This window comes from Geotrypetes seraphini, chromosome 4 (assembly GCF_902459505.1).
Source record: "Geotrypetes seraphini chromosome 4, aGeoSer1.1, whole genome shotgun sequence".
Taxonomy (NCBI): domain Eukaryota; kingdom Metazoa; phylum Chordata; class Amphibia; order Gymnophiona; family Dermophiidae; genus Geotrypetes; species Geotrypetes seraphini.
In genome coordinates, this window is record NC_047087.1 from 106,469,377 (window position 1) to 106,485,532 (window position 16,156).

Sequence of the window (16,156 nt, forward strand, 5' to 3'; positions counted from 1 at the left end):
ACATAAGAACATAAGCAATGCCTCCACTGGGTCAGACCCGAGGTCCATCATGCCCAGCAGTCCGCTCACGCGGCGGCCCAACAGGTCCAGGACCTGCGCAGTAGCTCCCTATCTATACCCCTCTATCCCTTTTTCCAGCAGGAAATTGTCCAATCCTTTCTTGAAATCCAGTACCGTACTATGTCCTATTACGTCCTCTGGAAGTGCATTCCAGGTGTCCACCTCACACTGGGTAAAGAAAAACTTCCTAGCATTTGTTTTGAATCTGTCCCCTTCCAATTTTTCTGAATGCACTCTTGTTCTTATATGTTTTGAAAGTTTGAAGAATCTGTCCCTCTCTACTTTCTCTATGCCCTTCATGATCTTGTAGGTCTCTATCATGTCTCCTATGAGTCTCTGCTTTTCAAGGGAGAAGAGCCCCAGTCTCTCCAATCTTTCAGTGTATGAAAGGTTTTCCATGCCCTTAATCATTTGTGTCGCTGTCCTCTGGACCCTCTCAAGTGTTGCCATATCCTTCTTAAGGTACGGTGACCAATACTGAACACAGTACTCCAGGTGCGAGCGCACCATTGCCCGATACAAAGGCAGGATGACTTCTTTTGTTCTGGTCGTAATACCCTTCTTAATAATACCTAACATTCTGCTTGCCTTCTTTGCGGTTGCTGCACATTGTGCCGTTGACTTCATTGTTGTATCCACCAGTACACCCAAATCTCTTTCAAGGTTACTTCCCTCTAATACTAATCCCCCCATTTGGTAGCTGAACATCGGGTTCTTTCTCCCTATATGCATGACCTTACATTTCCCTACATTGAAGTTCATCTGCCATTTATTCGCCCACTCCTCCAGTTTGTTTAGGTCCCTTTGTAGGTCCTCACACTCTTCCGTAGTTCTAACCCTTCTACAGAGTTTAGTGTCATCCGCAAATTTTATAACTTCACATTTTGTCCCCGTTTCCATGTCATTAATAAATACATTAAACAGCAGCGATCCCAGTACAGACCCCTGCGGAACTCCACTCGTGACCTTTCTCCAGCCCGAGTAGTGACCCTTCACTCCAACCCTCTGTCTTCTGCCTGCCAACCAGTGTTTGACCCATCTGCGTACGTCCCCTTCCACCCCGTGGTTCCACAGCTTCCTAAGTAGCCGCTCATGGGGTACCTTGTCAAAGGCCTTTTGGAAGTCGAGGTAAATGATGTCTACGGGTTCCCCTTTGTCCAACTGGCTGTTCACCCCCTCAAAGAAGTGCAGTAAATTTGTTTGGCACGATCTTTCCTTGCAGAAGCCATGTTGGCTCGCTTTCATCAGCCCATGTTTTTCGATGTGCTCACAGATGCTGTCCTTTATCAGTTCTTCTACCATCTTGCCCGGAACCGATGTCAAACTTACCGGCCTGTAGTTTCCCGGGTCTCCTCTTGACCCCTTTTTAAAGATAGTTGTAACATTTGCTATCTTCCAGTCCTCCGGGATCTCCCCAGTTTTCAAGGATAGGTTGCAAACTCGTTGGAGTATTCCCGCTATCTCATTTCTTAGTTCTTTTAGTATCCTAGGGTGGATTCCGTCCGGGCCTGGTGATTTGTCGCTTTTCAATCTATCTATCTGTTGGAGGACATCCTCATGGCTCACCTCTATTGTTACACTAAAGTACCAGCAGTAAAAGGTCTCAAAAAAGTTTATAAACAATTCAGGCTAACAGGCCTCAGAAGTACCTTACTGTATGTCTATTATTCTTTAAAGAGCATACAGGTCAATTATGGCACCCATGGTCGTCATAGGCCTCTATATCATTTTTTATCATTTTTTAATTTTTAGAACAGTTTTTTAGCTTAACAGCAAATAACTTATCTTTTATCTACGCGGGTGGGGGTAGGCACTCCGACATAGACTATGTTTCGCCCCGAATGGGCTGTATCAAGGAAAATCCCCCTGCAACAGTAAAAATACATTATAGTTCATCGTTTTTAAATTAGTTCTAGTAAATCTAAAACCAGTATATAGAAGAAACATTTAACAGTACCTTATATCCAGCGACTCATGTTTCCCGCTATAGATTTTTAATTCAGGAAACATGGCCGCGGCGTTCTAGGCTATAAATAGCCACCGCACTTTTTTTTGAAAAACGGGATGACATCATATTTAGCGTGAGACCAACCCCCCGTCTGATTGGATAACTAAATCCATTTTAGATTAAAGAAAACCACTCAATTTCAGCGTTTAGACCTAAGGGTATAACAGTATTTAACATGTATATCCATCTTTGTTCCTTATAATTTAACTTTTCTTTGATATTTCCACCCTCCCACCCACCCATAACCTGATCTATGACCCGCCATTTCAGATCCATAATTTTATGCTTTTTCTCCCTCCAATGCTGGACAAGGGGAGCCTCTAGATTCCCTGTATTAATTCTGGATTTGTGTTCAGTTAATCGTACATTAATTTTTCTGCTCGTCCGCCCTATATAGAGCAGTTGGCAAGGATACTGAATCATATAGATAACTGAAGAGCTCTGACAGGACGTATTCGAACGGGCCCGATAGATCTTACTAGTCCGCGGATCAGTCCACGTAGGGCCTTGTACTGTTAAGTCGCACCATTGGCATTGGGTACAAGCATTATGATTAAAAATAGTCCCCTCATCTCTTCTATTAATCTCATATCGGTAAATAGAAAGAAGTTCTCCCACCGTCCTCCCTCTCTTGTAGGAAGCCATCGGATAATTCTGAAACTGAGAGCTCAACTGAAGAATCTGCCAATGGTTTTTAATCACGGCAAAAAATGCAGTGCTCAAGGGCGTGAAAGGAAGTACTGCTATCAGGTGATCATCCTGAATATCTTCATTTTTCTCTCTAAGGAGAAGGGATCGTTGGGCATACTTCGCCCTAAGGTACGCTCGCCGGACAGATTTTTTAGAATAACCCCTCTCATAGAACCGATCACTAAGTATCTTAGCTTGTTTTTCAAATTCTTCGTCAGAAGAGCAGATTTTCTTAATACATAGGAATTGGCTCACAGGGATATTAAATTTTAGAAAAAAAGGATGAAAGCTGGAAAAATGAAGAAAATGATTTCTGTCTACTTTTTTCCTAAACAATGTTGTTCTGATTTGTTGATTTTTATCTTTTATCAGTAAGATATCAAGAAATTAAATATAGTCCTTATGATAAGTCATAGTAAAAATCAGGCAGGGGTCGAGAGAGTTCAGCCACTGTAAAAAGCTATCCAGTTCAGGTTCAGATCCGTCCCAAAAAATTTAAATATCATCAAGATATCTCTTCCAGAGAACCACATGCTGGAAATTACAAGCAGCAAACACTTTATGTTGTTCAAAGTAAGCGACATATAAGCTTGCTACCGATGGGGCCAGAGTGGCTCCCATCGCGACCCCCTGAATCTGTTTATAAAAATCCCCATCAAACCAGAAGAAATTTTCAGTTATCACTAGCCTGGCCAGATCTAAAAGCCATTCATAATTGAATCTGCCAAGATCTTTCTGCATCAAAACCTCTTTAATCACATTCAAAGCAGATTCTTGAGGTATTTGTGTATATAAAGATGTTATATCCAGAGTCACAGAGTAGTATTGCCAATATTTTTATTCTCTTCAAGTATACGTAGCAGATGGGCAGAATCTTTTAGGTAAGAAGGGATTTTCGGGACTTCTGATTTTAAAAAATAGTCCACAAATTTAGACAATGGTTCAAGGATCGAACGTCTAGTAGATACAATGGGTCGCCCCGGAGGTGCTTGAAGCCTTTTATGTACCTTTGGTAACATATAAATTTTTGGAGTAGATGGACCTTCTTCCAAAAGAAACGCTGCTTCCTTTTGAGTTAGAAATTTCCTCTGTATGCCTTCATCTATAAGACTTGCTATCTCTGATTTAAGAGCTTCCGTCGGTACAAGGCCCTACGTGGACTGATCCGCGGACTAGTAAGATCTATCGGGCCCATTCGAATACGTCCTGTCAGAGCTCTTCAGTTAGCTATATGATTCAGTGTCCTTGCCAACTGCTCTATATAGGGCGGACGAGCAGAAAAATTAATGTACGATTAACTGAACACAAATCCAGAATTAATACAGGGAATCTAGAGGCTCCCCTTGTCCAGCAATGGAGGGAGAAAAAGCATAAAATTATAGATCTGAAATGGCGGGTCATAGATCAGGTTATGGGTGGGTGGGAGGGTGGAAATATCAAAGAAAAGTTAAATTATAAGGAACAAAGATGGATATACATGTTAAATACTGTTATACCCTTAGGTCTAAACGCTGAAATTGAGTGGTTTTCTTTAATCTAAAATGGATTTAGTTATCCAATCAGACGGGGGGTTGGTCTCACGCTAAATATGATGTCATCCCGTTTTTCAAAAAAAAGTGCGGTGGCTATTTATAGCCTAGAACGCCGCGGCCATGTTTCCTGAATTAAAAATCTATAGCGGGAAGCATGAGTCGCTGGATATAAGGTACTGTTAAATGTTTCTTCTATATACTGGTTTTAGATTTATTAGAACTAATTTAAAAACGATGAACTATAATGTATTTTTACTGTTGCAGGGGGATTTTCCTTGATACAGCCCATTCGGGGCGAAACATAGTCTATGTCGGAGTGCCTACCCCCACCCGCGTAGATAAAATATAAGTTATTTGCTGTTAAGCTAAAAAACTGTTCTAAAAATTAAAAAATGATATAGAGGCCTATGACAACCATGGGTGCCATAATTGACCTGTATGCTCTTTAAAGAATAATAGACATACAGTAAGGTACTTCTGAGGCCTGTTAGCCTGAATTGTTTATAAACTTTTTTGAGACCTTTTACTGCTGGTACTTTAGTGTTTGATATCTAAGAAGGTCTAAAATATTCGAGTCTGGTACAGTGAGTTCACCTCTATTGTTGACAGTTTTTCTTCTTGATCACCATGGAAGATCACGTCGGGTTCTGGTACAGTGGATGTGTCCTCGCTTGTGAAGACTGACGAGAAGAATTTGTTTAACCTGTCGGCTACCTCTTTTTGCTTCTTTATCACTCCCTTTTTGTCTCCGTTGCTTGAGACCACAGGGAAGCAAGGGTCCACTGAGGAATATGAAGATGTAGTCTTGCCAGTGGTGTGACATGGACAGTTGAAGCCATGTGGCCTAGAAGAATCATCATGTGTCTGGCAGAGATGGATTGAAGAGGAAGCAGTTGCTGACACAGACGGATGAGAGCCTGAAGACAATCTGGAGGAAGAAATGCTCTCATGAGAGTGGTGTCTAGGATTGCCCCAATGAACTGCAGGCGTTGAGTCGGAATGAGATGTGATTTGGGAAAATTGAGTTTGAATCCTAGGACCTGGAGAAAAAAAATGGTCTGAGATGTTGCTCGGACCACTTCCTAAGAGGAGACAGCCTTGATCAACCAGTCATCCAGGAAAGACTTGAAGGCCATGCGATCGGAGAGATGTGGCCACCATAATCAGGCACTTCGTGAAGACTCTGGGAGAAGATGCCAGGCCAAAGGGAAGAACCTTGTACTGGTAATGACATTGACTGATTTGGAAGCGAAGGTACTTCCTGGAAGCTGGATGAATTGGAATATGTGTGTAGGCTTCTTTGCGATCTAGGGAGCATAGCCAGTTGCTCTGATTGAGGAGATGATAAAGCAGGGTGAGGGATAGCATCCTGAATTTCTCCTTGACTATAAATTTGTTGAGAGCTCTGAGATCCAGGATGGGTCTCAGTCCTCCGGTCTTGGGAACCAAGAAGTAACAGGAGTAGAATCCCTGATTCTGCTGATTGAGGGGAACTTCCTCAATGGCACTCAGCAGAAGAAGGGATTGGACTTCCTGCAGAAGGGAAGACTGTGTAGGGTCCAAAGCAGACTCTCTTGGTGGATGGTCTTGAGGTAGGGTTTGATAATCGAGAGTGTATCCCTGACGAATGATGTTGAGGAGCCAGAGGTCTGAGGTGATCAGTTCCCAATGACATATGAAAAACTGAAGACGGTCTTCAATGGACTGAGGCAAAGGGTGAAAAGTGGCGACACTTGACTATGCTCCGAAAAAACACGTCAAAAAGGCTGTGTGGGTTTTGGAGGGGAAGCCTTCTGTTTCTGTTGTTGTTGACGTGCTTGTTGCTGTTGTCTCCTAGGTTGAGACGGAACTGGAGTCATAGGCTTTGCAGTAAATCGTCCTTGATAGGGGTGGTATTACTTTAAGCCATACACTCATGCCAAGGCGGTTTGTTGAATAGTGCTGATAGAGTATGATAGTTTGGTATTGTATGATGTCAACTACTCCAACATTGACTGGATAAATGCTGTATCGAGGAGGGCTAGGGAGGTAAAATTCCTAGACATCATAAATGACTGCTTCTTGGAGCAACTGGTCCAGGAACCGACAAGAGGGGGAGTTATTTTAGATTTGGTTCTTAGTTGAATGCAGGACTGGTAACTGGAGTGACATCGCTAAAGAAATCTACTGTATCGGCATTTAATTTTCACAAGGGCAACTACGATAAAATGAGGAAAATGGTTAAAAGAAGCTAAAAGGGTCTTTGGGCAAATGTCAGACATGTAAATCAGGCGTAGATGTTGTTCAAAAATACCATCGTGGAAGTGAAGACCAGATGTATTCCACATATTAAAGGTGGAAAGAAGAGAAAACGAGAGCTGGCATGATTTAAAGGCAAAGTAAAAGAGGCTATTACAACCAAGAAAACATCCTTTAAAGAATGGAAAAATGATCCCAATGAAGAAAATAAGGAGACACACAAGCACTGGCAACTTAGATGCAAAGCATTGATAAAGATATGAAGAATAACTTGCCAAAGAGATAAAAACTCATAGTAACAATTTTTTTTAGGTACACAAAAGCAGAAGTGCGCTCAAGGAGGATAAAGCCATAGTGGAGAGACTGAATGAATTCTTTGCTTTGGTCTTTACGGAAGATGAAGTAAGAAATCTACCTGAACCAGAAATGGTTTTCAAGGGTGATGAGGGTATGTAAATTATAACACTCAGTGAACCTGGAAGACGTACTAAGCCAAATCAACAAGTTAAAGAATGATAAATCAACTGGGCTGGATGGTAATCATCCCAGGGTACTGAAAGAACTCAAACATGAAATTGCTGATCTGCTGTTAGTGATCTGTAACCTGTTATTAAAATCGCCTGTAGTACCTGAAGATTGGAGCGTGGCCAATGTTACACCGATTTTTTAAAAAGGGTTCCAGGGGAGATTCGGGAAAGCACAGTTACTTACCATAACAGGTATTATCCAGTGACAGCATGAAGAAATTCTCACATATGGGTGACGTCATCCACGAAGCCCAGTACAAACAGTATGAAAAGTGAACTGCCCGCACCATGCATACACAAGTGCCTTCCCACCTGAAGCCGGCTCGCGGTACCTCAGTTCCGTAAGTAAGCTAAGAGGTCAATCAGGGGAGGTGGGTGGGATGTGAGAATATCTGCCTGCTGTCTCTGGATAACACCTGTTATGGTAAGTAACTGTGCTTTAACCTAGGACAAGCAGGCAGCATATTCTCACATATGAGACTACCTAGCTTACTGCAATGGGATGGAGGGATTACAGACAGGAGTGAGCATGAACGTGTAAACTGAGGACCATGTAGCTGCATTACAGATATCCCCCATGGAAACGGGATGGATGAATGCAACTGAAGTCACAACAGCCGAGATCTTATGTGCTATCAGAGATTTAAGTTGCAGAACAACGGAAAAAGGGAAAAAGAAATACAGACTGTAGTGTATGTGAAACTTAATCTCTAAAGATAGGCTGACTCAACCTGTGAGAAACGAAGGGACTGAACAGGTAAGAATAGGTTCTGCATGACTGAGTTCCTTGTAAAAGAAAAGTCAAGGTTCGTTTGCAGTCTAAGGTATGAAGAGCCACCCTCCAAGGCGAGAATGGACTTTTTAGAGAGAAAGGTAGAAGCACAATGATAAAATGTATATTGCATTCCATGAGCATTGTTTACCAGAATAAAGGAAGGGGTACAGAAAAGTACTTTGGGCCTGATTCACTAACCTGCCCGATCCATGTCTGATCCGGGCAGCGCTGATTGATTCAGGAAGCAAGAATATTCTAATGGGGGCAATCGAAGGCATGCCCCTATCCACCAACACAGATCGCTAAGTAGCAATCCCAACGCATGCACAGACCATCTACTTTACATAGTAACATAGTAGATGATGGCAGATAAAGACTCGAATAGTCCATCTAGTCTGCCCAACCTGATTCAATCTAAAAATTTGTTGGTTTTTTTTCTTCTTATCTGTTTCTGGGCAAGAATACAAACTCTGCCCGGTACTGTTCTGAGGTTCCAACTACTGAAATCTCCGTCAAAGCTCACTCCAGTCCATCTACACCCTCCCAGCCATTGAAGCCCTCCCCAGCCCATCCTCCACCAAATGGCCATATACAGACAGACTGTGCAACTCTGCGCAGTACTGGCCTTAGTTCTTCAATATTTATTATTATTTTTTGATTCTAGATCCTCTGTGTTCATCCCACGCAGGTTAAAATCATGGGCTCACAATGCAGGAAAGGGCGGCAGAGATCAGGAGAGTCGGGGGAGGCAGAGAGCAGGTCACGGCAGAGAGCAGGAGAGCCGGGGAGCCAGAAGGAGTCAGGGAGGCAGACAATAGGTTGTGGCAGAGAGCAGGAGAGCCAGGGAGCCAGAGAGAGAGTCGGGGAGGCAGAGAGCAGGTTTATTCAGGGCTGGCAGGACAGTCAGAAAGGACGTGAGCGACTGGTCCCCAGCAGTCGCTTCTTGTTGATCAGCCAGCCCAGTCGGTGTTCAAGATTTTTGTTTAGTGAATCATGTCCCTGCCTACTTTGCATGCCGTTTCCCCTCATTTGCATGCACGGATCGGAATCGGATCAGCACAGAGGTTAGTGAATTGGGTCGGAGGAAAATTGGGTCGCAAACCAATCGGTACACGATCAGTTTGCTTAGTGAATCTAGCTCTTTATCCTGGCGAAAAAACTGTACAGGATGGGTCTCACACCCACTCTGGAAACCCAGTCCCTCGACATGCAGAAATGATGGAGATGACAAAGACCACTGTCCAAGAGAGAAATTTAAGATGTACAGAGAATATTGGTTCAAATGAAGGGTCCAACCATTTGGTGAGAACAAGTTGAAGATCCTAACCCACTGGAGACCGGTGGAGATCGACAAGACCTATTATAAAGCTGGAAACCAGAGGATGAGCAAGTTGTTGACCTGAACATGGAAAATACTTACAACCCTAGGGTGAACTCTGACTGAAGTGAGGTGCTAAGTGGGGAGGGGTAGGAAAAACCCAAGGCTTGATAAGATAAAGAACCTAGAAAAAAAACAAAAACACTCTGGCACACCTTACAGCGGTGCTGTATATAAGGTTATCTAGACGCAGCTAAAACAAGTCTGGTAGAATGAGAAAAGAGCAGCCACCCCGAAAGGCTCGTAGCTCCAATTTCTAGATCATTTATAAATAAGTTAAACAGCATCGGTCGTAGCACAGATTCCTGTGGCACACCACTATTTACCCTCCTCTACTGAAAAAAATGGCCATTCAACTCCACCCTCTATTTTCTGCCTGTGGAGTTGCTTTTAAAAATAACTTCCTAAGTCAGTTAAAATCAGTATTAATTCTTATCAGCAAATTTTCATAAAGATTTTACAATTGTGAAATACAGCAAAACAGTTTGAAAAAAAGTTTCACAAAATCAATCAGTTTAGATGGCATATTGCAATAAGCTCTTATTGGTCTTAACCTAACTACAGTATAGTCATCTTACTAGTAACTTCATTAAAAAAATACCTGATCTGTTCAAGCAGCATCTTTAACAATATCTGAATTGTTCAATATTTAATGAATAGTTCTTGTAACATTTCTGCTTCTATTGTGTAAATCAACAATTTTGATAACTCATTTATGGGTACAAAACAACAATTGTGGAAAAATATCTGAGTAATACAAAAAATCAGCACTTACACCTGTAGTACTTCAGACAAATACAGTGCATAACAGCAGAAATTCATTAACAAATATGCACTCTGTATACTACCATTATAGTATCTAAAGATTAATTGGCATCTATGATTTCTGATCAGTAAATTGCTATTATAACTTATGTTTCCTCTTATTAACAATTTATCAAATGTAACTGCTAAATACAAGCATTTACTTTCATGCTTTGCATTACAATCAGCTATTTTTACCATGGCTCTTTTTATTTTGAGCTTCTCATTTTGTAAAACTGTTAATCATTTCCCTTATTTTAGGGGGGACTTATTCTCTATCCAGTTTAATGAATTAACCACCCATGTTACTTACTTGGTTGATACTTTCTGTGTCACAAAGCGAACTTTAGTTAGAAGAAGTTCTAATAAGTATCCCCGATGAGAATCTCCCAACATATGTAATTCATCCACAACAAGTATTCCTGAGGGACAAACCTCTAAAGATATTAGACACGACAGTGGCAGGCACTTACATAAAAACTGCTCTCAGATTTCCTTTCAACAAGTCAATCCTCTTTAAAACCATTAAAAGCATGAACTTAAATTATTGGGTACAAAGATCTACTTGCTATGAAATTAAATTTCCATTTTCATGAATGACAAAAGTTTTGCTTTTTTGGGGAGCTGGTACTAAAAAAAAATTCTTAGCACAGCTCTGTTAACATACCATAGATAATGCTAGGTTACATCACTACAAGCTGTGACAATATACAATGTAAAAAAATTTTTCTCCCAGTGCAATTCAATTTATTTCCTTGATATACCACCTATATCTACTGACTAATCAGTAGTTTATTTTAAAACAAACATAGAAATATCTATTTTTCACAAAAAAACTCTTCAAAACCTAGAATAAGGAAAATTTACCTGATCATTTTCTATAAATTGTACCAGACCAGTCCAAAATGAATGAGTTATGCCGCTCTTCCAGCAAGTGGAGAACAACGGTTTGTGAACCCGTACAGCTCCAACCAACTCAGCATTTTCTGTAACGAAGGATATGCAGGCTAATTTTCCTGTCCAAACTTTTCTACCAGGAAAAGGCAAAGAGATCCGCTACCTAATCAGCTTTGGGAAATCTCCCAGAAGCCAGAGAAGTCAAAATATGATTCATATGCAGCTGAGTAGATCTCTTAACTGGTCTAATAAGACTAAAGTAAAGAAAATTAGCAGGTAATTCATTTCTTTCCTAATCATCTACCATACCAGACCAGAACAAATGGGAACAAAGCATCCTACTAAACTGGGCAGCCAACCAGTTGGAGATTGTTCTCTTGGAAGCTGGATGTCCTAACTTGTTTGGATCAAAGGAGACAAAAAGTTGAGGAGAAGATCTTTGTGACTTAGTCCTTTGCAAATAGTAGGCCAAACCACGCTTGCAATCCAGAGTATGAAAAGCTGTTTCACCAGGATGAGAATGAGGCTTTGGAAAAAATACTGGAAGCCCAATTGATTGAGATGAAATTCTGTAACAACTTTCAGTAAGAATTTTGGATGAGTACGGAGTACCACCTTGTCATGATGGAATACTATAAAAGGTGGATCCGCTACCAAAGCTTGTAGCTCACTAACTCGACGAGCAGACGTGAGAGCAATGAGGAAGATTATTTTCCAGGTGAGATATTTCAAATGAGCCGTAGACATTGGTTCAAACAGAGGCTTTATGAGTTTAGCAAGAACAACATTGAGGTTCCAAACCACCGGAGGTGGTTTAATATTAAAAAGTCCATTCATAAACCTGGAAACCACAGGATGAGCAGAAAGAGGTTTTCCCTCTAACGGTTGATAAAAAGCAGAAATTGCGCAGAGATGGACTCTAATAGAGGTGGATTTGAGGCCAGATTGAGACAGATGAAACAGATAATCTAGAACTGAAGATAAAGATGAAGACTGAGATTCCTTGTGATGAAGATCACATCACGCAGAAAACCGAGTCCACTTCTGGTTGTAACATTGTCTAGTGGCAGGTTTTCTGGAAACATCTAAAATGTCTCTGACGGATGGAGAAAACTAAAGATTCGAAGTCATGTCAACAGGAACCAAGCTGTCAGATGTAAAGACTGTAGGATGGGATGAAGAAGAGAACCATGACTCTGTGTAAGCAGAGACAGAAAAACTGGTAGAAGTAGTGGCTCCCTGCTGCTGAGTTGAAGAAGAAGGGAGAACCAAGGTTGTCTGGGCCACCGAGGAGCTATCAAAATCAAGGTAGCATGCTCCTGCTTGAGTTTGACGAGAGTCTTGAGAATAAGAAGAAATGGAGGGAACGCGTAGAGAAACTTGCTTGTCCATTCTAGGAGAAAAGCATCTGCTTCCAGGTGATGTGGCGAGTAAATTCTTGAGCAAAATTGGAGCAGTTTGTTGTTGTGGGGAGATGCAAAAAGATCTATTTGAGGTGTTCCCCATTGAGAGAAAATGCAATGGAGAGACAGAGAATTGAGTGTCCATTCGTGAGGTTGAAGGAGATGACTCAAATTGTTCATCAGTGAATTTTCCTCTCCTTGAATAGACAGCTTTCAGAAAAATATTGTGAAGAATTGCCCAATTCCAAATCTTCTGAGCCTCTTTGCAAAGGAGAAGGGATCCTGTACCTCCTTGCTTGTTCACATAGTACATGGCTACTTGGTTGTCTGTATGAATGAGAACTACCTGATCCTGAAGAAGAACTACCTGATCCTGAAGGGCTGAAAAGCCCTGAGAGCATTGAATATTGCTCTGAGTTCCAACAGATTGATGTGATTTCGACGGTGTGTGGCAGACCAGTGTCCTTGAGTACGAAGACCATCTATATGAGTTCCCTAAGCATAGGTTGACGAATCTGGTGAGGAGGCGTTTGGAACAGCAACCCTCTGGAAAGATTGGAAGAGAGCATCCACCATTGAAGAGATTGACATAGAGAAGATGTCACAGAAAAGCGATGAGAGAGAGGTTCGCATGACTGCGACCACTGAGACACCAGTGTCCACTGAGGGATTCTTAGATGGAGTCTGTTAAAAGGAGTCATGTAAACTGTAGAAGCCATGTAACCTAGGAGAACCATCATGTTTCTCACTGAGAGTGAAGTGAGGGTGGACACCCACTGACAAAGTTTATAAGAGCATCCTGATGTTGACGGGGAAGGAATGCTCTGAGATGTACCATGTCTAGAAGAGCTCCAATAAATTGCAGAGTCTGAAAGGGCTGAAGTTGAGATTTGGGGAAATTGGTTTTGAAACTTAAATTCTGTAAGAACAGAATAGTCTGTTGTGTCGCTACAGTAACCCCCTGAGATGTAGGGTCTTTGATGAGCCAATCGTCTAGATATGGAAAGACCTGAAGCCCATGATTTCGTAAGGCTGCTGCTACTAAGACCAGGCACTTAGTAAAAATTCTGGGGATGATGCCAGGCCAAAAGGTAGCACTTTGTATTGGTAATGATGATTTCCCACCTGAAATCTGAGGAACCTGTGAGATTCTGGATGAATGGGAATGCGAGTGTAAGCTTTCTTGAGATCCAGAAAGCATAACCAACTGTGTTCCAGAAGGGGATACAAAGATACCAGAGACAGCATCCAAAATTTTTCTTTGACGAGAAATTTGTTGAGAGCTCTGAGGTCCAAAATTGGATGTAGACCTCCCATCTTCTTCGGGACAAGGAAGTAGCGGGAATAAAATCCCATGTTCTGCTGCTCTAAAGGAACTTTCTCGATGGCATTGAAAACAAGCAGAGCTTCGACTTCCTGGAGAAGAAGGGAGGCCTGCATAGAGTTGGAAGGAAACTCTCTTGGTGGATGATCTGATAGAACTTGAAGAAAATTAAGAGAGTATCCTTCTTTTATGATGGTATGCACCCAGATGTCGGACATGATGGCAGTAATGAAGAAGGTGAACCCCAATGGGAAGGAGGGAAGACAGGGACACAGGGATTGAGATTATTCTCTGTAGAAACTTGTCAAAAGGGGTGATTTGACTTTGATACCGCAGGTGTTTGAGCCTTTTGAGGGTGTTGTTGACGGGCTTTTTGTTTAGCTGGTGGATGAGAATATGGTGCAGATTTTACAGGATAATGCTGTTGATAGGAAGGAGGTGGTTTATATCCTCGAGATGCTGTAAATTTAGGTTTATGCCTAATCAAGGAGGCAAATGATTTTTCATGCTCCGAAAGTTTCTTGGTAGCACTTTCAATCAAGTCACCAAAAAGTTCCATCCCCAGACAGGGAATATTCGCTAATCGATCCTGTAGATTGGGGTCCATATCATTTACTCTCAGCCATGCCAAACTTCTCATGGTGACAGAGAGTGTTGATACTCTCAATGTCAACTCAAAAGCATCTTAGGAACACTGGACTAGATGGACTTGTAACTGTGTGAGAGTTCTGTACATGTGTTTAAAGTCTTTAAGTCAATGTTCAGGTAGATATTTAAAATAGAGAGGCATGTACCGCAGGGCATGTACCGCAGGGCATGTACCGCAGGGCATGTACCGCAGGGCTCGGTGCTCGGGCCACTGCTATTTAATATATTCATAAATGATCTAGAAACAGGGACAAAGTGTGAGATAATAAAATTTGCAGACGACACCAAACTTTTTAGTGGTGCTCGGACTATAAAAGACTGCGAAGAATTGCAAAGGGACTTGAACAAGCTAGGGGAATGGGCGACGAGGTGGCAGATGAAGTTCAACGTTGAGAAATGTAAAGTATTACATATGGGAAGCAGAAACTTGAGATACAACTATACGATGGGAGGGATATTATTGAAGGAGAGTACACAGGAAAGGGACTTGGGGGTAATGGTGGACACAACAATGAAGCCGATGGCACAGTGTGCAGCGGCCGCCAAGAAAGCGAATAGAATGCTTGGTATAATCAAGAAAGGTATTGCGACCAGAACGAAAGAAGTTATTCTGCCGTTGTATCGGGCGATGGTGCGCCCGCATCTGGAGTACTGCGTCCAATTTTGGTCACCATATCTTAAGAAGGATATGGCGTTACTCGAGAGGGTCCAGAGGAGAGCGACACGTCTGATAAAAGGTATGGAAAACCTTTCATACGCTGAGAGATTGGAGAAATTGGGTCTCTTTTCTCTGGAGAAGAGGAGACTTAGAGGGGATTTGATAGAAACTTACAAGATCATAAAGGGCATAGAGAAAGTAGAGAGAGACAGATTCTTCAAACTTTCAAAAAATAAAAGAACAAGAGGGCACTCGGAAAAGATAGAAGGGGACAGATTCAAAACGAATGCTAGGAAGTTCTTCTTTACCCAACGTGTGGTGGACACCTGGAATGCGCTTCCAGAGGACGTGATAGGGCAGAGTACAGTAATGGGGTTTAAGAAAGGATTAGACAATTACCTACTGGAAAAGGGGATAGAGGGGTATAGATAGAGGATTACTGCACAGGTACTGGACCTGTTGGGCCGCCGCGAGAGCGGACTGCTGGGCACGATGGACCTCTGGTCTGACCCAGCAGAGGCACTGCTTATGTTCTTATGTTCTTATGTTCTTTATCCAGAATTTGAGATAAGATGTAAAGTAGAAATTATAATTTAAAACTCTTGTTAGCCATCATAGAGTTTTGATATAATCTCCTACCAAACTTGTCCGTAGATCTCCCCTAACGCCCTAGAGGTACTGTAACATATACCTTAGAGGGGTTGGATTTTTTGAGGGTAGACTCTACCACCAAGGACTGGTGAGATAATTGAGTTTTTCAAACCCTGTCATAGGAATAACCTTATATTGAGAGTCCAGTTTTGTAGGAACAGCTGGCACGGAATAAGATGTGTCCAAGTTGGTATGAAAAGCATGCTTCAAGATGCCATTTATGGGATGCTTGAGTAGCTCTTTGAGAGGATGTTTTAATTCCAACTCTTTTTGAAATTCCTTGGAGTGCTTGGAATCTGCCTGCAAAGTGATCTTAAGGTCCTTACCCATCTGAAGGAATCTTGTGAAGGAGACAGGTTCTGGAGAAGTGTCTCTAGGAGAAGCAGAGTGACGAGACTCCTCCACCTGGGAATCAGAAAACTGTGCTGAAGAAAGAGACACTTATTGTGTATACTTATAATGAATATCTGAATCTTCTGGAATAGATGAAGAGGAATATCTTTTTCTGGATCGATAAGATGAGAAGTGGATGCAGGGGATAGAGATTTCTTTCGTGGTACTGC

At 41.9% G+C, this 16,156-nt stretch overlaps 1 protein-coding gene across 8 annotated transcripts in view; it reads right to left on the minus strand.

Annotated features, from left to right (window-relative positions):
- Positions 1 to 16,156, minus strand: part of POLQ (DNA polymerase theta) — a 321,333-nt gene that overhangs the window by 245,416 nt on the left and 59,761 nt on the right. For 7 of the 8 annotated variants that reach the window (XR_004539268.1, XR_004539267.1, XR_004539270.1 and 4 more), the window contains one exon: positions 10,326 to 10,449. Coding sequence is in view for 4 of the 8 variants with exons in the window: in XM_033942580.1 (XP_033798471.1) it covers positions 10,326 to 10,449 (124 nt within the window). In the remaining 4 variants the exon portion in view is untranslated. The remainder of the gene's footprint in view (positions 1 to 10,325; positions 10,450 to 16,156) is intronic. The other variant, XM_033942581.1, reaches the window with a different exon arrangement.